At 44.1% G+C, this 26,195-nt stretch overlaps 1 protein-coding gene and 1 non-coding gene across 5 annotated transcripts in view; both read right to left on the minus strand.

Moving 5' to 3' along the window:
- The window catches only part of KIAA1549 (KIAA1549 ortholog), a 154,736-nt gene that overhangs the window by 22,904 nt on the left and 105,637 nt on the right, over positions 1-26,195 (minus strand). For 2 of the 4 annotated variants that reach the window (XM_063642296.1, XM_063642295.1), the window contains exons 13-17: positions 25,506-25,520; positions 19,966-20,171; positions 18,335-18,558; positions 16,751-16,904; positions 10,197-10,514 (exon numbers count right to left, since the gene is read on the minus strand). In XM_063642296.1, coding sequence (XP_063498366.1) covers positions 10,197-10,514; positions 16,751-16,904; positions 18,335-18,558; positions 19,966-20,171; positions 25,506-25,520 — 917 coding nt within the window. The remainder of the gene's footprint in view (positions 1-10,196; positions 10,515-16,750; positions 16,905-18,334; positions 18,559-19,965; positions 20,172-25,505; positions 25,521-26,195) is intronic. The other 2 variants (XM_055284153.2, XM_055284152.2) reach the window with 1 other exon arrangement.
- Positions 25,223-25,328, minus strand: LOC129485519 (U6 spliceosomal RNA). Its single transcript, XR_008658669.1, has one exon. It is a non-coding gene; the product is annotated as a U6 spliceosomal RNA (small nuclear RNA).

Raw genomic sequence — 26,195 nt, forward strand, 5'->3', positions numbered from 1 at the left:
TTAATGCATCCTTTTTTTCTATTCAGTATAAAACACAGGCCGACAGAGTAAGGAAGGTAAGTTAGATGGTTGGTAGAGTTTGGGATAGGCCTGAGGTAAAGCAACCAGACAGTGAGGTCTGCTTGTGAAGTGTCTCAGCCCAGGGATTTGTACTTGCTACTCAAAGGACTAGTCCAGAGAGAGCTTACCTTCTCAAGGAAGCAGCAGTACCAACTATCAAGTGGCCTGACTCACTGACACATAACACTTCTACCCTCGCAAAAAAGGAGTAATAATGTCATCAGACGGCAAATAAAGGCTCATGCGGTAACTGAAGGCAACTTGAAATCCACATTCCTGTGGTTTTTCTTTTTTTTAACCAAAAAAAAGCAAATAGCAGCAAATAGAGAGTGATCAGGCTCCCCTTGGCAACACTAACTTTACAATCCATTTATAAACATGTTGAAATTATATTAGATATGCACAGATAAAGCCAGTGATTCTGGTTTTCCACTAGATTAAGCTGCTACCATTCTCATCCAACCACATCAGGGTAACATCAAAAGTCCACAATGAGAAAACCAGGAATAACGGTGTTTATTTAAAAAATCTTACTATGGGCTTGAATTTATAAGGCATTATCAGGGAATCTTGAATCTGCAACACCTATGAACAATGAACAAATAAGAGAAATAACAAGACAAACCTGCCAAAAATTACTGCTAAAAATTCATCAGCAGAAACCAAACAAGGAAAGCAGCAGAATCATGCTACACACTGAGCAAAGCAGTGGTCAAGGGGGAAACAAACAAACAAACAAACAAAACAAAGATTCTGGCAGCACAATGTGGCTCCTAAGCCCATCCCCAGGATGCTCAGCATTACATTGCCACTTAGAGAGTACACTGAGGGGTGCACTGGCAGACAGGGTGAAGGGGAGGGACGGGGAATCAGGAAAAGCCTGGAAGCAGAGAGAAGTAACAATCAGAGACCAGCAGTGAACAAGTTCAGGTCAGCTCGTGAGATGAGCCTTTCCCTTTGGAAAACGCAGGACAAGCTAAGCTAAGCGGCTGGTGGTAGGTCTTCCTCCTCTTTTCCAGTCTTCCTGTCATCCTGAGATGCATCCAAGGTGTTAGATCGTCAGCAGCTTGGCTTACTCGACACCAGTGAACCACATTTTACCTATCAGCTGCCATGCTGTGTTCGGCATCAGAACTGCTCCACCCTAACATCATACATTCAAGACCAGAGGCAGGGAGACAATTAAGAAGCTGTTGCTGAGCGATGACAGTGGCTCCATCTGATGTCATGGTGTGGATGGATTTAAGAGGAAGAATTCAACAAAGTTCTGGCATGTTTAAATGACCCCAGCTTTCCATACCTTTCCTTTGCAGCGCCTGGTCTATCATTTCAACTGCTCCCTCTCACCTGCACATCACATGTGCCTGACAAAGCCCTAGTCTTCAATCCCAATGCATATACTTGGGTACTGAATGTTCATCAGTGAAACTCGAGAACATTAATTAGAGCCACTTCGATTTCATGATAGTCAATCTCAACCACCCTCAAGGCTAAGAAATAATTCCTGTGTCCCTAACCTGTGTTGTCTCATGCTCCATTAACAGGTCTTTCAAATCTCTTCTCTCCCTCAAACCCCCTGCCCTGCCACATTTCTTCTGTTATTCTCAATGGATGACTCTGCCTTCTCTGCTGTGAGGTTAAAAGCCATGAGATGACTGGTTCCTCAACTTTCTACCAGCCAACTACAACCTGATTTTATCTGTGCCCAACCTTTCCCTCCTCCTTCCCATTAAATTAGAAGAAGCATATCCCCTCATTTCTTTTTTTTATTATTTATTTATTTGTTTGAGAAAGAGTCTCGCTCTTCCGCCCAGGCCCGACTGCAGTGGCGCTATCTCGGCTCACTGCAGTCTCCGCCTCCAGGGTTCACCCCATTCTCCTGCCTCAGCCTCCCAAGTAGCTGGGACTACAGGCACCTGCCACCGTGCCCAGCTAATTTTTTTTTTTTTTGTATTTTTAGTAGAGACGGGGTTTCACCATGTTAGCCAGGATGGTCTCGATCTCCTGACCTCGTGATCCGCCCGCCTCGGCCTCCCACATATCCCCTCATTTCTAAAGAGAGCTCTTCCACTGGTACTCCAGATTCATCTCATCCCTTTTTGTGAATTGTCAGACTCTTCTTCCGCACTGGCTCAGCACCATCAGCCATTAAACATGTTGAAGGCCCGTTGATTCTTCCTCTTGGATTTATCCACTGCACTGCACTAACTGGAGTCACCAACTCTCTCACCAAGAATATTACAACAGCTTTCTATTAGTCTGTGTCTGACCACCATTCTTCACTCTAAAATGGGACTAATCTTTCAAAAAGGCATACCTAATTATGTTTCCACCTGCTCAAAACCCTTCCATGTGCAGCCATCATCCTCAGGATGAGGTGTAGGCTCCATAATCATCAGCTTCTTGCTTTTCCTCTCCTGCCTCATGTCTCACCACTTTTAGTGCCTGCTCTGTACTGCTCAGCCAGAACTCACTTCACTGCTTAGAACATACTGTAATAGTTAATTTTATGTATCAACCTGACTGTGCCACAGGACACCCCGATATCTGGTTAAACATTATTTCTGGGTGTGTCTGTGAGGGTGTTTCCAGAAGAGAGTAGCATTTGAATTGGTGGACAGTAAGGCAGCCCTCCCCAATATGGGCGGGCATCTTCCAATCTGCTGAAAGCTTGAATAGAAGAAAAAGGCAGAGGAAGGTTGGATTTGGGCTTCCTCTGCCTGACTGCATGAGCTGGGACATCAATCTTCTCCCATCCTTGAAGCCCCTGGTCCTCAGGCTTCCAGATTCAGACTGGAAACCACCTCTCAGGCCTTCAAACTACACCACTGGCTTCTGTGGATTTCCAGTTTGCAGAAAGCAGATCATGGGATTCTCAGCCTCCATAATTACATGAGCCGACTCCTCCTAATAAGTAAATTTCTCTCTCTCCTCCTCACTCTCTCCATATAAACACATACGCATACACACACACACACCCACCCACCCACATACACACACACCACTAGTTCTGTTTCTCTGGAGAACCCTATTTTAAATAATAGACCCTACACATGAATGGATAAACAAATGTGATATATTCGTAAATGGAGTACTAGTATGTGCTGCTGTTTTCTTTGTGTCTATTATAAATAAATCTGCCATGATGTACAAGTCTTTGTATGAAAATATGCTTTTGTTTCTCTTGGATAAATACTTAGGAATAGAATGTTGGTTCATATGGTAGGATATATGTTTAACTTTTTAAAGAGACTGCCAAACTTTTTTTCCAAGTGGTTGTGCTATTTTACATTCCCACCAGCAGTTCATGAGACTTCCAGTTGTTTCCATTCTCATCAACATAATTGTAGATTTGTTTCTACATGCAGTTTTGTCAGTTTTTGCTTAATGTATTTTGAAGCTCTAATACTATGCACATAAACACATAAGACTTTATGTCCTCCACATAAACTGACTACTTTATTATGAAATGATCCTCCTAATCTTTAATAATATTCTTTACTATGAGCTCTATTTTGGCTAATATTAACATAGCCATTCCAGCTTTCTACCATTAGTGTTAGTATGGCATATCTTTCTCCAAACTTTTCTCCATACTTTTCCTTTTTACCTATTTGTATCTTTGTATTTAATGAAAGTTTCTTGTAGGCAGCATGTATTTGGATCTTGCTTTTTATGCAAACTGACAAGCTCTGCCCTTTAATAGGGGTGTTTAGACCATTCACATTTAATGTGATTATTGATAGGGCTGGATTTAAATCAACCATCTTGGTATCTGTTTTTCATTTTCCCCATCTGTGCTTTATCGCTTTTCACTTCCTTTTCTGCCCTTTTTTTTTTTTTTTTTTTTTTTTTTTTTGAGACAGAGTCTCGCTCTTTTGCCCAGGCTGGAGTGCAGTGGCATGATCTCGGCTCACTGCAACTCCGCTTCCTGGGTTCAAGCGATTCTTGTGCCTCAGCCTCCCGAGTAGCTGGGATTACAGGCACATGCCACCACACCCAGCTAATTTTTGAATTTTAGGAGAGATGTGATTTCACCATGTTGGGCCAGGATGGTCTCGATCTCCTGACCTCAGGTGATCCACCCGCCTCAGTCTCCCAAAGTGCTAGGATTACAGGTGTGAGCCACCATGCCCGGCCCCTTTTCTGCCTTCTTTTGTGCTATTTTTTATTATTTCATTTTGATTCTTTTGTTGGCTTATTAGCTAATAATAGGTTGCTTTATGGTCTATATTATGCATTTTTCACTTATCACAGTCTCCCATTAAGCACTATTATTCTACTTCCTGTATGGTATAAGAACATTAAAATAGCAAACTTCAATTTCTCCTTTCTTGGCCTTTTGTGCTGCTGTTTTAATATATTTTACTTCTATATATGTTATAACCCCCCAACAATATATGCTTATTACTTTCACTTTAAGTAGTCAATTATCTTTTTTAAAGTTTTAAATAATGAAGAGAGGGTTTTAAAAAATAACTTCCCACACACATATTGACATTTCCAGTGTTTTTCATATATGTATGTAGATCCAGGTCTTCATATGGTATCATTGTACTTCTGCCTTAAAGACTTCCTGTAACATTTCTTATAATGCAGGTCAGCTGGCGATGAATTATTTCAGCTTTTATATGTCTGAAAACGTTTTTATTTCACCTTAGTCTTTGAAAGATACTTTTACCAGATATAGATTCTAGGTTGATCATTTGGTCTTTTCAGTTCTTTGAAGATTTGTTCCACTGTCTTCTGGACAATGAGATTTCTTCTGCATCCTTATCTTTGTTCCACTGTATATAATGTATTCTTGTTCTCTGGCTGCTTTTAAGATCTTTTTTACTCGTTTTAAGCAATTTAGACTATGGCATTTTGGGTATAGTTTTCTTCATATTTCTTGCACATAGAGTTCACCAACCAATAGATCTGTGGATCTGCAGTTTCCACCAAATTTGGAAAAATTTTGGCCATTCTATGTTTTTAAAAACAATTCTGTTGGGTATGTTTGAGGTTTACAACATATTACTGGCTACATACAGATAGTAAAATGGTTACTTACAGTGAAGCAAATTAACATTTATTATCTCACATACTTTTTTGTGACAAAAGTAGCTGAAATCTACTTATTTAACAAAATCCCCAATATAATAAAATTTTATTAACTATAGTCATTTAGTACTTTAGATCTCTAGACTTGTTCATTCTACACATCCCCTACTTTGTATCCTTGATCTCCATCTCCCAATTTCCTTTCCCCTCCCATCTGTGGTACTTTTTTTTTTAAGATTCCACATGTAAGTGAGATCACGCAGTATTTTTCTTTCTGTTTCTGGCTTATTTCACTTAGCATAGTGTCTTCCAGGTCCATCCATGTTGTAGCAAATAGCAGGATCTCCTTTTTAAAGGATAAATAATATTCCATTGTATATATACACCAAAATATTTTCTTTATCCATTCATCCATCAATGGACACTTAGGTTATTTTCATATCTTGGTTATTGTGAATAGTGCTATAATGAACATAGGAATGCAGATATCTTTACAAGGTGGTGATTTTACCTTCTTTGGGTATATACCCAGCAGAGGGATTGCTGGGTCATATGGTAGTTCTATTTTTAATTTCTTTAGAAACCTCTACACTATTTTCCATAATGGCTGTACCAATCTACATTGCCATTAACAGTGTACAAGGGTTCCCTTTTCTCTAAACCCTTGCAAAAATTTGTTATTTCTTATCTTTTTGATAATAGCCATCCTAACAAGTGTGAGGCAGTATCTCATAGAACGTTTTGTATTATTTGTTTTGTTTTGAGATAGAGTCTTGCTCTGTCACCCAGGCTGGTGTTCAATGGCATGATCTTGGCTCACTGTAACCTCTGCCTCCCAGGTTCAAGTGATTCCTGTGCCTCAACCACCTTAGTAGTTGGTTACCAGCATGCGCCACCATGCCCAGCTAATTTTTGTATTTATAGTAGAAGCGGGGTGTCACCATTTTAGCCAGACTGGTCTTGAACTCCTGAGCTCAAGCAATCTGCCCACCTCCACCTCCCAAAATGCTGGGATTACAAGCATGAGCCACTGCACCCAACCTCGTAGAGGTTTTAATTTGTATTTCGCTGATGATTAGTGATGTTGAACACTGTTTCATATACCTGTTGGCCATTTTTATGTCTTCTTTGGAAAAATATCTGTTCAAATCCTTTGCCCATTTTTAAATTGGATTATTTTTCTGCTATTGAGTTGTAAGAGTTTTTTAAAATAAATGTTTGATACTAAGTCCTTATGAGATATGTGGTATATGAATATTTTTTTCCAGTCTGTAGGTTGTGTTTTCACTGAAACATTTTCAATGTTTTCCTTTGCTGTACAGAGCTTTTTAGCTTGATGCAGTACCATTTACTTATTTTTGCTTCTATAACCTGAGCTTTTGGTGTGATAGATGTGATATCTAAAAAATCATTGCCAAGGTCAATATCAAGGAGTTTCCCCTATGTTCTCTTCTAGAAGTTTTATCATCTCAGGTCTTACACTTAGGTCCTTTATTCATTTTGAGTTGATTTTTGTGTCTAAGAGTCCAATTTCATTCTTTTGCATCTAGAAATCTAGTTTTCCCCTCACCATTTACTAAAAAGACTATCCTTTCCCCATTATGTCCTCTTGGTGCCCTTGTCAAAAATTAGTTGACCATATATGTGTGGATTTATTTCTGGACTCTCTATTCTGTCCCATTGGTCTATGTTTCTGTTTTTATGCCGGTACCATACTGTTTTTATTACTACAGCCCACTAATTTTTTCTTCTCCAATATGTAATCTGCCTTCAGTCCCATAGTGTATTTTTTCATCTCAAGAGACTGTAGTTTTCATCTCTAAGTTTGACTTTTATCCTTTAATATTTTCAATGCTTCTAGTTAATGTGTACAGTCTTTCCTCTAGCTTCTTGAATCTATGAACTCCATTGTAAGAATTCTTTTAATATCCTGTCTACTAGTTCTTTTTCTCTTTTCTTTTCTTTGAGACAGGGTCTTGCTCTGTCACCCAGGCTGGAGTGCAGTGGTGCAATCATGCAATCATGGCTCACTGTAGCCTCAGCCTCCCAAGGTCAAGTGATCCTCCCACCTTAGCCTCCTAAGTAGTGCCTAGCTAATTTTTATATTTTTTGTAGAGACAGAGTCTCACTGTGTTGCCCAAGTTGGTCTCAAACTCCTGGACTCAAGCAATCCTCCTGCCTCAGCCTCTCAAGGTGCTGGGATTACAGGTGTGAACCACCACATACAGCTTGTCTCGTAACTCTATCATCTGTATCATTTTCCTGCTTCTTTCCTTGTCTGTTTAATTTGATTTAATGCAGACATTATTAATTTTACCTTATTGAATGCTGCATATTTTTGTGTTTCTATATTCTTGAGCTTTGCTTGGGTTTAGATGTTACGGTTTTGTGGTTAGGTGGAACCAGAGCAGCTTTAAGTTGGAGCTAATTTTGCCCCACTACTGAGGCAAAACTCTTCTGAATACTCTGACTGATGTTGCATGAATTATGCAGTTTCTACCAACTGTTGGAAAAGGAATGGTATTCATCTGCTCAGGCTGCCATAACAAAATACCTTAGAAATGGTGGCCTAAAACAACAGAAACTCCAGCACTTTGGGAGGCCGAGGCAGGCGGATCATGAGGTCAGGAGATCGAGACCATCCTGGCTACATGGTGAAATCCCGTCTCTACTAAAAATACAAAAAATTAGCCAGGTGAGGTGGCGGGTGCCTATAGTCCCAGCTACTCGAGAGGCTGAGGCAGGAGAATGGCGTGAACCTGGGAGGCGGAGCTTGCAGTGAGCCGAGACTGCGCCACTGCACTCCAGCCTGGGCAACAGAGCAAGACTCTGTCTCAAAAAAAAAAAAAAAACACACACACACACACAAGAACAGAAACTGATTTTCTCATAATTTTCTCGTAGTTATGGAGGCTGGAAAGTCTTACAGCAACGTCTGGCAGTGTTCAGTTTCAGGTGGGGCTTTCTTCCTGGCTTGCAGACAGCTGCCTGCTCTCTGTGTCTTAACCTGGCCAGAGAGAGAGCTCTGGAGTCTCTTCCTCATCTTCTACAGGCAGCAGTTCTGTTGAATCGGGACTCTACCCTTCCAGCCTCATTTACTCTTAATTACCTCCCTAAAGGCCCTTATCTCCAACGCAGTCATATGGGGGGGTTACGGCTTCAACATGTGATTTTGGGGAGGACACAGTTCAATCCATAGCAAGAGCTTATCCCCAGGCCTGTGTGAATTTTGAGGGTTGTTCCCGCTAATCCTTTTGAGGGGCTCTTTTGGGTAGTTTCTGTGTACCCATAAACTGATCAGTACTCAAACAAAGATTCTCTGCAGATGCCTGGCATCCTGCTCAGGGTATCTCTCTGCTCTCCTGCACTCTCCCTCGTGAACTCCGGCTGCCTTTTCCTCCCCAGACTTCCAGGCTCCATTTCTTCAACTCAGGGAGACCATGGAGCTCTGCCTGGGGTCCTACCTGCTGCGCCATGACTAGAAACTCCAGAAGTAAGCTGGGGCAACTGGAGGACTCAGTTCACTTCTCACTGATCCCCCTGTCCTTTCTTACCTAAAGTCTAATGTCAAGTCACCCAGATACTCCTTCCAGTGTTCTCAGCTGTTTCAGGAAGGAAGGTAAACCTAGCCTCTGTTCCTCCATCTGAAGCCTGTCCCATGTACTTTAATTTCTGTGCCTCTGCTGTACTTCCCACCACCAGGAACATCCTTCTTCAACTGAAAACCACTAATTATCCTTTAGACTTCCACAGAGATGCTATTTTGTCCAGAAAAATCCATCCCAAAAGACCTCAAGGCTCTGCTAAGACGCCCCTCCCACATCAGCTCCCCCCGCCATAGCACCTTCCAGGCTGTACTGGAATTAGTTTAGATTGTCCACAGAGCCTCCGCTGGAATGTAAGAACTGGGGGGCAGGGACCTGTACTGTGCACTACACTCTCCAGCACCTAAGCAGAGTGCCTGCGACACAGCAGGTGCTTTGTAAGTATATTTGAATGAATAAGCAAATGAGAAAACTTTAAAGTGACCCGATGGCAGCTGTTTCCACATTTATTTTACCACCAAGGTTTGTTCTGTACCATACATTTCCGGAAATATTATAAACCAACAGTTGTAATTTTGAAGATAGTTGTTGGAACAAGCTATATTTTAAAATTAAAAACAGTAATGATGAGATTGAATGGTATTCCCACCCCACCCCACATGATAGCAGTTCCCCATACTGCAGGCTGTCGGCCTCCCATGCCCCGAAGGAGACTATCTCTTGCTGAAGGCTTTTACTTTGAAAATTCAAATCCATTTCAGAGATAAAAAAGAATTTTACCATATGTTTATTGCCACCCAATTTCATGTAACAAGGTGGACCCAGTATAAACACTCCCTAATAAATTCATGTTGCGACCTATTAGCTTCTCTCCAGAGTCAAATCTTAGTCCAATCATTTCATCTGAAATTAGCAGAAAATAATGTTGGCTTTACTTCCTTGAATTTTACTTCTTCTCCATCTCTCAGGAAGGTAAATTTGAAAGGACTAAGAAAAACATAAATGATAACAAAGGCAGATGAAATGCTGAAATGTCAACCTCCAAGATGGAAAGCTGACATTTGAAAGTGGTTGTCACTGTCCACAGGGGGACTGGCTGCCTACAATCTCAGAACCTCAGGAGTCTCTCCAGTACCAGGTGGCCATACAAGAAACTCAACGATTTGGATACATTCTAAACTGCAACTCTTCTGGAGACATCAACAAGAATACATTTGATGGTTACCCCATCTCCATTCAGTGACACTGTTTTGAACCCAGGAAGATGCTTCCATAAAATCCCCCTCCATTCCTCCACAAAGCAAAAGTCCTCCTGCTTTGGCCTCCTAAATTGCTGGGATTACAGGCATGAGCCTGTAAACCCACATAAATGGATACTTCCAACATCAAGAATTAATTTAGTAGAAGATAAAAACTAAGACCCATCACCCGAGTTTTAATTCTTATCAAATGCAACCACGGTTTCGTGCAGAGCGTGAAAGTCAGGCAGTCAGGCAACAAAGCTTCAACATCTTGCCCACCAGAGAATTCTAGAAGGCCAGTACTTACACTGCAGGGATTGTTGGCCGTCTGGGCTGGGCTGTAGAAGGACCCCCACTGGGTGGCTCGCCTCTCTTCCCGGGAAGGGGTGCTGTTTGCGGGCAGGCCGGGTGGGACTCCGGGGCCTACACCTGCGGCACTGGCAGGCTGGCTGCTGGGGGCCACGAGGGCAAAGGCGTCGTCCAGGAGGGAGTGCATGGTCTGGCGTGCCTCCTCGATGGACGGCTGGGGTGGGATGTACTGGGAGGCCGGGAAGGGAAGGGCTGGATACCTCCCCAGTTCCACCGAGGATGGCGTCTGCACATCGGCTGGGAGGTCAGGATCCGACTACAGTGAGAAACGGCAAAGGAAGAATCACACATGAGTTTTTGTGGCAACCCTAAACAGTTTTCCTGACATTGAGGAAAAGTTCTATCATAAGAATTAAAAAATGACAGTTGAGGCTGCACACAGTGGCTCACACCTTTAATTCCAGGACTTTGGGAGGCTGAGGTGGAGAAGCACTTGAGGCCAGGAGTTCGAGACCAGCCTGGGCAACAGAGTGAGACCCCATCTCTAAAAAAAAAAAAAAAAAAAGAAAGAAATTAGCCAGGTGTGGTGGTGTGTACCTGCAGTCCCAGTTACTTGGGAGGCTGAGGTGGAAGGATAGCTTGAGCCCAAGAATTTGAGCTTGGAGTAAGCTATAATCGCCATCACTGTACTCCAGCCTGGATGACAGAGTGAGACCTTGTCTCAAAAAAATTAAAAAATGATAGCTGAGGAATGTGCGTTATATTTCATGGGAAGGAGAGAGGAGGCTTGAACCCGAAAAAAACTGCCAAAATTCAACAATCATTTTTTCAGCAACACTCAACTATTTACAAGGCATTTCAGTACCTGGAAGTGAACACTTTTACTGAAAGCCCCTAAACAGCCAAAAAACATATTTCAAAGTTTATGTATTAAAAAAACTAGTAAATTTTCCATAGCTAGAAGCCAAAAAGTAAAGTAGTCTATTGACTATTAGAAAATAGTCTTACATACCCTTTAAAGATCAAAACTTTTAAAACTATACATATTAAAACTATGTATGTGGGCTGGGTGCAGTGGCTCACACCTGTAATCCCAGCAACTTGTGAGACCAAGGCAGGAAGATCATTTCCAGAGAGGCCAGGAATTTGAGACTAACCTAGGCAACATAGTAAGACCCCCATCTTTACAAAAAATTGCCTAAAAGTTAGCTGAGGGTGGTGGTGAGCACTTGCAGTCCCAGCTACTCATGAGGCTGAGCCAGGAGGATCTCCTAAGCCCAGGAGGTCGAGGTTGCAGTAAGCTATGATTGCCCCACTGCACCCTAGCCTGGTAACAGAGAGACCTAGACTCTTAAAAAAAAAAAAAAAAAAAAAAAAAAGCCTACGTGTGTGTGCAAGCAATTACAATATCTACTTTATGAAAACTATTCAGAATCATTTGTCTTTAAAATGAAGGTATCTCTGGATCACAAGAGTCATTAAGGTTTAAATTGGCCAGACACAGTGGCTCATGCCTGTAATCCCAGCACTTTGGGAGGCCGAGATGGGTGGATCACCTGAGGTCAGGAGTTTGAGACCAGCCTGGCCAACATGGTGAAACCTTGTCTCTACTAAAAATATAAAAATTAGCTGGGCGTAGTGGTGCACGCCTGTAATCTCAGCTACTCGGGAGGCTGAGGCAGGAGAATCGCTTGAACCCAGGAGGTGGAGGTTGCAGTGAACTGAGATTGCACTCTTGCACTCCAGCCTGGGTGACAAGAGTGAAACTCTGTCTCAAAAAAAAAAAAAAAAAAAAGAAAGGTTTAAATTGTGTTCTATACCTACTGTTTAAGAGGTAGAAACACAAGTAACGATAAAGATTTTTTAAATCTCATTTCCCAATACTGTTATGAACAAAACACAGTCATAATATTCGCCAGGTAAACTGTAAGAGATAAAACCAGGAGCCAATGAAGAAGAGTCGTCCTTTCTGGTCTTACAGGCTCAATGAGCCCAAACAGCATGGTGACTGCAGCAGACACAGTGAAGAGAGAAAAGGTTCTGCCCAAGGAGCTGGGGACCCCATACCCTCTGTGAGGAAGGGTGGGCGGCTTCTATCTAGAATGCTTCACTTGCCACGTGCCTGCAGTTTAGCCCAGCTAGTTGGATCACCGTACTTAAGGGGCCAAGGAAGACATTCCGTTACCCATCTGGATCAGTGAGTCTATTACAAAGATAAACTACTCTACAGATACATCCTTAACCTTAGCCCCCATCTGAAAAATGCTTCTAACGGGTGATCAGTTATTATTCCTGAAAGCGTGAAGGGCAGTAGGTTCTTAACCCCAAACTGAGAGAGAACCATACAAAACTAGTAAACCCACAGTCACCCACGGACAGGTTTTGCTTGGCCTACACACTCTTTTAATTGATAGCCATTATTTTAAACATCTGAAAATTTCATAGTAACACTCAGATTTCTGGGTTCTCTTGGCAGAGTCTGAAGCTCTGGCATGACCAGGCCCTCACGCAACACAGAAACCACCAACTGCTGTGAAGCAGCGATTGCCCTCGTGGGATGGGGTAGGTGCTCTTCTCCCCACTGGCGACCTCCCTCTCTTGCACGTGACACTCTTGGGCTTCTGAGTCCATTTCTCCCAACTGCAACATCCCAGTGGAGGTTCTACTAAATGAGATTTGTCACTGAGGAATTCTAAGTGAGAATCTGAGGCCCCAAGGTGGCCTCTAGTTGATGATGTCACCTTGGAAGGAACCTGTGTTCCTTTCCTTGCGAGGTGGATGAAGGTCCACAGTCATGCCCTTCTCCAATTCTTGATTTTCTTGAGCAGCAGATAAGGAGGGCTGGTCGGCAGTGTACAACCAATCTACAGTTTACGGGTGGAAAGAAGGGAGGGTGTGTCTGGAAGAACAGCCTACTGGTAAGTAAGAGGGTTTCTCCAGAAACAGAAGCAATGTTCCTGCTTCCTCTTCTGGTCCTTCACCTTCTTGTTTTCTCCTCATTTTGCAGGCAAGTCTATCAGAACTTGCAGGCCAAGAAGAGGATTTACTCAATTTCCTATATTCTAACATCTATATTTAGACTATAGATGTTTCACATATAGATGTGTTCAGATACAGTTTATCTATCAGTCTTCAGAAATAAATGTACATCTTTTTACTGTTAGTCATCAAAGTTACGGATTTTGGTGCCTATTTTGCAGTCCTTAGTGGGTGTTGTAAGAGGGTGACCAGACAGCCTGGTTGTCCAGGACAACCTCAGTTTATGCCTGTTGTCCCACGGTAAGGATTAATAGTACACCCCCTTACACTTTCAAAAGTGTCTGGATTGGACGACAAATTACATCAAACTTTTTCTGTAAAGGGCCAGACAGTAAATACTTTAGGTTTTATGAGTCATATAGTCTGTCACAACTACTCAACTCTGCCTTGCAGCAAAAACAGTCATTGATATCAAGTCAACAAATGGGTGCGGTTGTGTTGCAATAAAACTCTATTTAGGCCAGGTTTGGTGACTCGTGTCTATAATCCCAGAAATTTGGGAGGCCAAGGCAGGAGGATCACTGAGCCCAGGAGTTTGAGACCAGCCTAGGCAACAAGGTGAAACCCCATCTCTACTAAAAATACAAAAATTAGCCAGGCAAGGCAGCATGCGCCTGTAATCCCAGCTACTTGGGAGGCTTAGGTGGGAGGATCACCTGAGCTTGGGGAGGTCGAGGCTGCAGTGAGCCGTGATTGCACCACTGCACTCCAGCCTGGGCAACAGAGCTGGAGTGTCTCAAAAAAAAAAATTACTTACAAAAACAGGCAGCTGGCTGGATTTCTACCAAGGCCTGAATTATAATGGTCACCCTCATTACAAGGAACCAAGGAATATTTCTCTTGGCCTTAGGAGAACACACTGCTCAAGGAGAAGATATTTTTGAGGGGAAAGTGGAAAATTCAAGGTAATTCAAAAACACATAGTACTTCCCTAGTATAGGCTTGAAGATGGAAAAAACAAAACAAAACAAAAAAACCCTGTACATGTACCACTGATTCTAAAATAAAAGTTGAGGGAAAAAAAGACAAACTACCTAAGAAAAGATAAGTTCTGAAACAGGCATTCTCTTTTAAAGTGTTTCAGAATTCAAAATCTGAGGAAGGTTTTTATTTTGGGGAAATCTTTTAAAAAAGAAGCCACTGAAGGCAAGCAGCCTCTGGGGTGGTGTCTTCCAGGAAGAGGCTGCTCTGCACCCACAGGAGGACGAATCCCTGCACTCTCTGCTAAGGAAAAAAGGAAGAAAACGATGCTGCAAAGCTACCGCGAAAGAAGGCTGATCTATAGTCACTGAAGCAGGCAAATGAAGACAGCCAGGAGAAGCCAGGTTCCTCTCCATAAAAAACTCCATCATTTAAAAAAATCAAAGGGAGGGGGACTGAGAGGGTTCCCCACAAATTCCTTTGAGAGAGGAGCCCAGGTTGGCTGGAGAAGTGAAGGGGCAAGAAGGGATGCTGCCCTTCTATCTGTTAGGTCCACACCACAGCAAGTCTCCACTTGGCACAGACAAAAGCTCTGGGTGGCAACCCTGGGGAGCCCTCTCCAGATCAAGCCAAACCCCACAGATGCCCAAATACCCCCAGAACCCAACACAGCACAAGAGCACCACCTACTGTAAGAGCAGCCATGCACCACATTTAGAAAGTAACAGGAACTACTCAATTCCTTGTACTGAGGAAGACAGTAGTTTCATTTACAGACAGCCCAACTCTCTGAAATCACACCGATCCCCATGAGTAGATCAAGAAGGTGGGTCTTTAAGACCCTAGAAATACCATAAGTTCCTAAGGAAAAGTCTCGTTCTTTCAGATGATCATAATTGAGTTGTATTTAGGCCCCATCCCAGTATAACGTTTGCACATTTGTGTAATTATATTTAGCGTATTTAAGTGCTTGTTATTTATATAATTTAGGAGAAAAATACAAACCTCAACTAAGAAATGGCTGGTTGTATAAGCTCTATCTAAAGCAATCACATCCATCACAAATCCCTTCTCAAAGGCTGTGCTTTTTGCTAACATGTCTCTAAACCAGGCTGGCTCTGGGAGTGCCCCCAGGAGATGAAAGGAGCCTGCTGCGGCAAGGCAGGGCTCTCCTGGTATGGAGTTTAGGACACCCTGTGTTTCCCGGTGCTGCCGGAGTTAGCAGCACCTGGCTCGCCCTCTCTGTCTTGGGGTATCTTTGTGTCTGTATTTCTCATGGGTTAAGTGAGGCTGGTTCTCTCTCCCCTACTCAATGCAGTCTGTGTGTATGTATCTTACGCTACCAATATCTGCCTTTAACACTTCAAGAAAATCTATCTGGACCTCTTTTACTTTGGAAAAAAATAATCCCTTATTTATTTATTTATTTATTTAGAGACAGGGTTTTGCTCTGTCACCCAGGCTGGAGTGCAGTGGTGCAATCAAAGCTCACTGCAGCCTCAACCTCATGGGCTGAAGCAATTCTCCCACCTCAGCCTCCCAAGTAGCTGGGATTACAGGCATGCACCACCACGCCTGGCTAATTTCTGTATTTTTTGGAGAGACAGGGTTTTGCTATATTGCCCAGGCTGGTCTCCAACACCTGGGCTCAAGCGATCCGCCCACCTCAGCCTCCCAAAGTGCTGGCATTACAGGTCTGAGCCACCACTCATTATTTCTTAATTTCCATTAACCTCTTTCTCCCATAAAAGCAAAATATATATATGCAAATACGCTATCTTCTTAGCACTCCAAGGACAGTACAGGGAAATAAAACCCTAAATATCCCTCCTCTCATTAGGAAACCCAGCCGGGCTAGCTCAGTCAGTAGAGCATGAGACTCTTGATCTCAGGGTCATGCCCTCATACCTGTAATCCTAGCACTGTGGGAGGCCAAGGTGGGAGGATCACTTGAGGCCAGGAGTTTGAGACCAGCCTGGGCAACATGCTGAGACCCCATCTCTACAAAAATTTTTAAAATTAGCTGGGCATGGTGGCACATGCCTATGGTCCTAGCTACTCAGCAGGCTGAGGTGGGCGAATTACTTAAGCCCAGGAGATTGAGGCTGCAGTGAGCCTGGATCACACCACTGCACTCCAGCCTGGGCAACAGAGTAAGACTCTGTCTCAAAAAAATAAAAATAAAAATAAACAACAAAACCAAATAACTCTCTGACTAGGGAGAAGGAAAAAAACCTTGAGGATATTTCTCTCTCTCTGTTTTCCAGTTAACCTCAAAAAAAACTCCCACTGTGAAGTCTGAGAGAACGGGGCTTACATATAGAGAGGAAAAACACGGAGTGTGTTTCCAGAGGTGGCACTCGGCAGCACCCTGGTTGACAGGACTCAAGTCTCCCCTCAGAAGGGGTGGCACCCCACCCCACCCACTTCATGACCTAGAGGGCCCTGGTGCATCAGCCATCAGCCATCAGCCATCAGGCACCGACACCACACAGGGCGGCAGCCAGTGCTGCTGCTTCTCCTCCCTCTTCAGCACATCTTTCTAGGAGCCGCCCCAACCCAGTTCCAGAAACCAGAGTCGGTGGCACGCACTGGGCATCCGATGTAGGCCGAGTTGTGGACGCCGGGGGGCCTCCTGTAGGTGCCATCGCTGTCCGTGGTGATGAGCCGGTCCTTCTCAGCGTCGGCAGGACAGCCGTTGACCTGGTGTTTCCGGCGAGGCTTGGGGGAACGTTTTATCCGTGAGCTGCCAGGAGAAAGAGAAATTATCTTCGTAGGAAATCACCCTTTTTGCCACTGACTTATCAACTAAACACTAAGTACCCTGAGTACCTAGGATGTGCTAGGCTAGCCCCCGGAAACACCCCATAGGATATAAACGCCATGTAAGACACGGTCTCTGCTCTAAGGAAGCTCAGAGCCTACCTCAACAGACCTATTAACCCACGTGGAGCAACACAGAATGATACAAAGCCATTTGTAATCGTGACATTATTTAGCTGTATAGACATTCAGAAAAGAAGTCAGTGGGAGCTATTAGTCCCATGGGACTAGAACTAGGTCTTTTTTATTTTATTATTCTTTTTTTGAGACATAGTCTCACACTGTCACCCAGGTTGGAGTGCAATGGTGCGATCTCGGCTCACTGCAACCTCCACTTCCCAGGTTCAAACAATTCTCCTGCCTCAGCCTCCTGAGTAGCCGGGATTATAGGCGCCTGCCACCACGCCCAGTTAGTTTTTGTATCTTTAGTAGAGGCGGGGTTTCACCATATTGGCCAGGCTGGTGTTGAACTCCTGACCTCGTGATCCGCCTGCCTTGGCCTCCCAAAGTGCTGGAATTATAGGCGTGAGCCAGCACGCCGGGCCCAGAGCTAGGTCTTGAGGAGTGAATGGGACCTGAAGCCAGGGAGGATGTGGGAAGTGGGTGTCAGGGGCAGAAACAGCAGGCAGGTGAATGTTCAGGGGATACCAGGCCATCTCCTGGGTGGCAGTTCTGTCCGTGTGGCTGACTTGTGAAAAAGAGCTGGAGTGGAGGGGCAGGGCCGGCCTGCGATGGGAGCACGGGACCCACCTGGCAGGCAACAAGAGCCACCTCAGGTTTTGAGCAGAGAAAGACATACATGAGACCCGTGTTTAAGGAAAACGCATCTATGTCGGGGGCGGGAGTCTGGGAGACCAGGGGAAGGTAAGACCCCAGACCCTGCAGGCAGCTGTGAGAAAACCAACGAAGATCTGCTGGGCGCCGGTCTGGGTGGCTCCGGGAGATGAAAATATTGGAGGTGACAGAGCGGGAGGTGAGGAAGAGCCAAGGACACCACAGAAGGAGCCAGCATGGGAAGGGAAAGGGTGAGTGCAGTTTTAGACAGGCTAAATTGGCAGAGACAGATTAAGCCCCAGGAAATGCCCCGAGGCAGGCAGAGGGGCAGAGGTGAGAACAAAGCCACGGCCTCCCACACCAAGGTGACCCTCAGCCAGGGTAAGCCTTCCGAGTGGCCTCCACATCCTTCTGTGCATGAGCCCCTTCAACTGTCTTCAGAGACTTCCACGTTAACACGGATGGGGTCCTTCTGTCACAGGCCCTGCAGTAGCAGAGGGGCTCCTGTCCTGCTCCTGTGCCCCCCGCAGCACCTCTGCGCGCCCGCCCCCGCTGCCTAGCTGCAGGACCCCAGCCCACCTCTTCCTGGGCTCTATGAACACGGAGGGCACACTGGCCGTGGGGTCCAGGATCTTGTCGATCTGCATCTGTGCCCTGCGGTACACCCGGTGTCGCTCCTTGGTGTCGCCCGAGGACAGGTCGTCCACCACCGGGAACTCATAGTGCCCGCGGCGCTTGGCGCGCAGGCGGATCTTGTTGCGATGGTGCTCGATCTCAGATTTGTGCCGCAGTGCGGTCTGAATCTGAGGAAGGGTGAGGGAGAGAAAGACAGCCATAGAGGTCCCGGGAGGCTTCTGGGACACACACTTTGCAAAGTCTTTGATTTATTTATTTTTATGTTTATTTATTTATTTGACACAGAGTCTCACTCTGTTGCCCAGGCTGGAGTGCAATGGCATGATCTCAGCTCACTGCAACCTCCACTTCCCGGGTTCAAGTGATTCTCCTGCCTCAGCCTGCCAAGTAGCTGGGATTACAGGCACGCATCACCATGCCCAGTTCATTTTTTGTACTTTTAGTAGAGATGGGGTTTCTCTATGTTGGCCAGGCTGGTCTCGAACTCCCGACCTGAAATGACATGCCGACCTCAACCTCCCAAAGTGCTGGGATTACAGGTGTGAGCCACCACGCCCGGCCAGCAAAGCCTTCTAGGAGCACCTTCCTGCTATGCTCCTCTCCTCTGACCCACACTTAACTTGCTGTCTGTAAGCTCCACGGAGTCACTGAGAGAGCGACAGGCACAGCCCAAGGAGGAGCAGAGACCCTGCCATCCCCCGAGCTTTACCCTCAAGCACTGCGTGGTGCACTGGAGTCTTGTCACCATCCCCCAAAGCAGGGAAAAAAAGTCACTCGAACCTTGGAAATCGGCCAATGACAACTTTAAAGAGACATCTGATAACCAGAAAAGAATAAATACTTTCCTCCTTTAGCGATCTTTAATAAATAGGACTGACAGATACAAAGAAGATAATTACCTAGTGTCACCGAAACAAGTTCCCTGACATGAGACCCCCTGCCCCCAGAATGGTATCCCCAAAGACGGGGACCTGAACTGGGTCGTAGCGTGAGGAGGATCAGAAGCTGAAGTGGCTCTTTCTGAGGAGGGCAGCCCCTGGTTGGCCACACTAACACTTTTCTGCGTGTCTGTCAACGCGCCCCAGAGTGTCCATACACAGTATCTGATCTCCGACAAGCCTGATGTTTTACATTAACAATCCTTGTCAGCAGCTTATGCCTTTAGTAACCAGTTGACACTGTACCTTGCACTCATTTTCAAACACTGACCAAATCAGAGTGTGAGTTTTTTTTGTTTTTTTCTTTTTTTTGAGATGGAGTCTCACTCTGTCACCCAGGCTGGAGTGCAGTGGCAAGATCCCGGCTCAGCACAAACTCCCCCTCCTGGGTTCAAGTGATTCTCCTGCCTCAGCCTCCTGAGCAGCTGGGATCACAGGAACCCACCGCCACCATGCCCAGCTAATTTTGTATTTTTAGTAGAGATGGCATTTCACCATGTTGGCCAGGCTGGTCTCAAACTCCCAACCTCAGGCGATCTGCCTGCCTTGGCCTCCCCAAGTGCTGGGATTACAGGCATAAGCCACTGCGCTTAGCCGAGTTTTTTAATTAACAGACTTTTAAATAAAAGCAAATACCTCTTTGTTGATTTTATTGCTTTCCGCCACTCGGTCAGCTGGGGAGGGGCGCTGGACGGGAGGTGCCGGGATCGGCTGCATGGCAATAAGCTGGATCTTACTGGGGACCCGCCGGCTAGCCTCCGGGGGGCGGGAGATCCTGTCCACATGCTCAAAGATGGAGGCTGATGAGTGCTGCTCATTTCCCGAACTGGGCAGTGGTGGCCCTGGAACAGAAGGAAAAGCAAAACATATACACAAAGTCATTTAAAGAAACAGCAACTAATCAAAACTGTGAATTATTCTTTAAAGAATCCTTGGATGGGCCCCTGACCAAAAATACATCCCCACTGCAGTAGCAGAGTGTTTACAATTTCACTCTCTGAGCTTAAATAGTCTGGGCTATATACTGTATCCTCTAACTTCATTAAAAATTACAAGTACCCTGAGAAGAGATGTGAGGAAATCATTATGATACTGTGTTAAAAACTGCACTGTTTTGTCTAACTGTGGTTCAAAATCTTCAGTCAGAAAGAATACAGGACAGAAGGAGCCTGAAGTTGCTCAGCAGTCAATAAGCCATTCACAGAACTCTCAGAAAACACATTTATAGCGGCTCTGAACTATCGCTACCATCTGGGAGGGAGCTCGCCGGAGTGATACAAATTCAGCTGCTGCCAAGGCAATGTCGTACTGCAGAGAAAACAGAAGACCAGTACATGCAGGCAGATACCAGTTAACAATGACCACTTCTGGCTTTTCAGTTCTGATGTGGAAAGAAAACAAAGTTGAAGACACATAAGAAGAAAAAACCTGTTGCTTGCAGGGAATTAGTTCCTACTTTATTTTTATTTTTTTTAATTTATTTTTTATTTTTTTGAGACAGAGTCTCACTCTGTCCCCTAGGCTGGAGTGCAGTGGCATGATCTCGGCTCACTGCAACCTTCACCTCCCAGGTTCAAGTGATTCTCCTGCCCCAGCCTCCTGAGTAGCTGGAATTACAGGTGCATGCCACCACGCCTAGCTAACTTTTGTATTAATACTTTTAGTAGAGACAGGGTTTCACGATATTGACCAAGTTGGTCTTGAACTCCTGACCTTAAGTGATCCACCTGTCTCGGCCTCCCAAAGTGCTGGGATTACAGGCGGGAGCCACCGCGCCCGGCGCTAGTTCCTACTTTAAAAACAGGTGAAGAGTACATGTATAAATGGTTACATGGCAAATTTTAGGCCCTCTATATTTAATCACAATAATTTTCTTAAAAACTAATCAGGACTGTGAAAAAAAAAAGAAATTCAGATGCACAAAAAAAGACAGAAAAGAAACACTTAAAAATGTTAACAGAGACTGAATCTTCACATGATGGGTGATTCTTCCCATTGTCTTTTATTTTTGATCATGAGGATTTTCTGTAATAAGTATTATTTTTATAGTAGAGATAATCCCAATACACTTTAATTTTGAAAAGATAAAGAGAAAAATGAAGACGGGCTGAGTAGAAACAGCTAGCTACTCACACTTAAGAAGATCAACTGGCCAGGCACAGTGGCTCATGCCTGTAATCCCAGCACTTTGAGAGGCTGAGGCAAGAGGATTGCTTGAGCCCAGGAGTTTGAGACCAGTCTGGGCAACATAGTAAGACCTTGTCTCTACAATTTTTTTTTAATTAGTTGGGCGCGGTGACACATGTCTGTAGTCCTAGTCACTCAGAAGGCTGAGGTGGGAGGATCCCTTAAGCCCAGGAGGTAGAGGTTGCAGTGAGCCGAGATCACGTCTCTGCATTCCAGCCTGGGTGACAGAGTGAGACCCTGTGCCCCCTCCCCCCAAAAAAAACATCAACTGATGCCCTTCTTCTAATCAGCCACAGTCACTTTTGGATGCTGCTTTCAAATAAATGGCCAGCAGGCTGACAGGGGGAATAAGCGCATGCAGAAACTGCTTCTAAACAAAAGCCTAACATTTGAAACTTCAAAATATAAGTGAAAAACACAAAGGTCTCTCCTCAGTGTAAAAAACATAGATGAGCAAAGCAGTAAGCAGCAGCAGCTGATGTTTCATATAAGGAAAGCACAGCATGGCTATGTAAGTCTGTATTTTCTCTCAATTTGAATTACATTCATTATCCCAAGCAATTAGAAGTTATTTGTGTGATTCTGAATGAATGATGTCTGTCTGAGCCAGGGGGCACCATTGTCTGGATTCCAGCTATGCTCAAGCTTTCTCTCCTGGCCCCACACCTAGAAGGAACCTAAGTATTTGTGCACTTGTGCAATGGAAGCACAGCCAGGCACCACCATTCCTCGGTGGCAGCTACTCAAGTTGCAGGCATAATGCCTAAAAGGAGATCATGAGCTTCTCCAGACAGGCTAGCCCTGCTAACCCAGACTTATAGAGTAACAATAAATGTCACAGAGGGTAGCCCATTAAGCTACTGATACCTAGAAGTGGGATCACTTTCCTCCAGGGTGGCAGAGACCTCTGGGTTGCTGGGAGACAAAGGTGACAGGCATTAAAAAAAAAAAGGCCCCTCCCTACTGGGCTGTCAGCCCTGCCTGGGTACCACTGGAGCGGCAGCCTGAGACTGGGCTCCTGTCCAGAGGCCGGCTCACCCGCTCCCACTGTAGTCACGGCCCTTGCTTCATCCTCGCTGAACTGTTCACAGACTGCAGAGGAGGGGATGCACAGATCCCAGGCCACTCTACAGAGCTGAGGGACCAAGCGGAGGAGAGGAAATAAGAGGTGCAGAAAATATTCCAGCTTCCATACTGCCCAGAACCCAGTCCTTCAACATGGCTGAAAAGAGGGGCTTTTAATTTTTTTACATATACATATAATATATATCACACATATATATAATTATATCACACATCATATGATTATTTTGTTTATAGAACTGTATATTATATGTAATATATTATATAATTAGTAATTAGTAATACATGACTATTATATTAGTAATTATATTACATATTACATACTTCTATGTCATATATTTATATATATAATTATATAATATATATTATTGTTTGCTATGCATTGCACAATTTTTCTAAAAAAGCTCCCTGGGTAATAATGATTAGTACAAAGTACAATGGACATACAGAGATTAATGCTGTGTGAATCCTGCCTTAAGGCAAGTAGGAACTTGGGATTAAAAGCCTTTTCTCTTCCATTATTTTTTAAAAGTAATGACATAAATTTTACTATATAGTCAAGATACCTATTGTACCTCATGGTAACTATAATTAACAACAATATATTGTATACTTGAAAACAGCTAAGAGAGTAGATTTTAAGTGTTATCACAAAAAATAAGTACGTGAGGTAATATATATGTTAAATAGCTTGATTTAGCCATTTCACAATGCATACACATATCAAAACATCATCATTTAGCCACAAGAAAGAATGAAATCCTGCCATTTACAGCAATATGGATGAGCTTGGATGACATTAAGTAAAATAGGCCAGGCAAGGAAGGATAAACACTGCACTGTTCTTGCTCATATGTGGAAGCTGGAAAGTTGATCTAGAAGTGGAGTAGACTAGTGGTTACTTGAGGCTGGGAAGAGAAGAGGAGGGACATAGACAAAGGTTGGTTAACAGATACAAAAGCACAACCAGAGGCTGGACATGGTGGCTCTCACCTGTAATCCCAGCACTTTGATAGGCTGAGGCGGGAAGGTAACTTGAGCCCAGGAGTTCTAGACCAGCCTGGGCAACATGGCGAAACCCCATCTCTACAAAAAATAATCCAGCGTGGTGGTGTACACCTGCAGGCCCAGCTACTCAGGAGGCTGAGAAGGGATGATCACCTGAGCCTGGGAGGTCAAGGCTGCAGTGAGCCATGACTGCACCACTGCACCCCAGCCGGGGCAATAGAGTGTGACTGTGTCTCAAAAAAATAAAAATAAAAGTGCACAGCTAGAGAGGAGGAATGGGTTGAGCACCTGTAGGCACTGTAGGGTAACTCTAATAATTTATTGCATATTTTCGATTAGCTTGAAGAGCAGATTTTGAATGTTCCCAAGGCAAAGTAATGATAACTTTGTGGTGACAGATATGCTAATTACCCTGATTTGATCATCACACAGTATATTCATACATGGAAATATCACAATGTCCCCCATAAATATTTGTAAGTATTATGTGCCAACTAAAAATAATAAAAGCAAAAAACACATCATGTTGTACACCATAAATTTATATGTTTTCTTACCATCAGTTAAAATATAAATAAAAATCTTAAAAAGAAAGAAAAAGGCTGGGCATGGTGGCTCATGCCTATAATCTCAGCACTTTGGAAGGCTAAGGCAGGAGGATCGCTTGAGCCCAGGAGTTCAAAACCAGCCTGGGCAACATGGCAAGACCTTGTCTCTACAAAAAGTAAACAAAAAATTAGCTGGGCGTGGTATGCTCCTGTAGTCCCAGCTACTCAGGAGGCTGAGGTGAGAGGACTGCTTGAGCCCAAGAGGTCAAGGCTGCAGTGAGCTGTGATTGTGCCACTGCACTCCAGACTGGGTAAGCACAAAAAATAAAAATAAAACATTACAGTATATAGGATTGTATAGAATAGGATGTCAACAAAGCAGAATGAAAGAGAAAATTCAGTCTGAATTACTAACTTGTCAAAGCAAGAGAGCATTTTTAAAGAAATATTATTTCATTATCTACAAGTAAATATAGTTAATCCATTTTTTTTTGTTTTTCCCCCTCGAGACAGGATCTCGCTCTGTCACTCAGACTGGAGTGCGGTGATACAATCACAGGTCACTGCAGCCTCGACCTCCCAGGCTCAAGCGATCCTCCCACCTCAGTCTCTTCAGTAGCTGAGACCACAGGCACACACCACCCGGCCTGGCTAATTTTTTGTTTTTTTTGTAGAGTCAGAGTCTCACTATGTAGCCCAGGCTGGAAAACCACATCTTTACTAATGTGTGCAACCCACGTTAATATCCTGTGAGACAGCAATCACATTTATCTCATCTTCACTGTATCACCAGCACCTGACACTGAGTATCACCAGCACCTGACCACAGGCACTCAGCAAACATCTGCTAAACGGATGACTCAATGACTACAGTCATCTCCAATATGTTTATAAAATTTTACCTTGAAAAGGTCTCTGGGAATCTGCCTTCATGAAAAGACAAGAATTATACTTTATGATCTCAATCATTTTATAAATGGTACAGCACTCCAAAATTACTTGAAAAACTTCATTGTTATATGTACTCAGTCTCATTTAAACTATTTTGCAAACTCTTTTAATTTTTTTAAAATATGGAATGCTTCCCCAATATGCATGTCATCCTTGCACAGCGGTCACGCTCATCTTCTTGTTGCGTTTCAATTTTAGTCTATATGCTGCCGAAGCGAGCACTGCAAGCTCCTTAGCACATGCAAAAGTCAGTGTCAGCTTGGTTTGCATGTGAAATTCTAGAATTTGGAATTTGTGGAATTAAAATGAATGAAGTTTTAACTACTTAAAAATCACACACTTGCACACATGCAATCTAAGGAGAGCATAAAAGAATGCTGAGTATTTCGCAATCCTTACCTACTTGGTATATTACTGATGATAAAGAGGAGAGAGAGAGAGAGAGAGAGAAAAACTACAATTATGCACAGAAGCAGCAATGGCAGCCCATCTCCTACCTCATCTCTCCCTTCACATCTTCACTAAGGGGATCCAGTGGTTATGATTTGAGTTATTTTAAAGCTGGAATAGCTGTGAACACAGTGACATTTGAGTAAATAATCTCTGAAGGGTTCATGGATGGCCATGAGGGGATGTGTCAGGGCCTAGTCACCTTCCAAAAACAGTCAGTTGGAAAAGGAATAAAGCACAACCTCCAATTTACCAAAACTGAAACAACAGTCTTCTCTCAGCTTCCATTGCAAGGTGGGTCCTTAATACGCCACATGACCTGGGACAGTCATCAACAGCCTTGCCAAGAAGCCTAAATAGAGACGGTAGCTGTGCCACCCGCAGGAGTGAGAGGGAACGCTGGTCCCATGGCACCATGGAAGAGGGCTCCATAATGGATCTCAAGGAGCCTCCCTCCCCACGCCCCACCTCCATTAACTTTTACTTCATTACGACTTTCAACAAAAGAAAGATTTTTATGTGAATTATAAAACAAGCCAGACACGGTGGCCCACGCCTGTAATCCCAGCACTTTGGGAGGCTGAGGCGGGCAGATCACATGAGGCCAGGAGTTCAAGACCAGCCTGGCCAACATGGCGA

This window comes from Symphalangus syndactylus, chromosome 6 (assembly GCF_028878055.3).
Source record: "Symphalangus syndactylus isolate Jambi chromosome 6, NHGRI_mSymSyn1-v2.1_pri, whole genome shotgun sequence".
NCBI lineage: Eukaryota > Metazoa > Chordata > Mammalia > Primates > Hylobatidae > Symphalangus > Symphalangus syndactylus.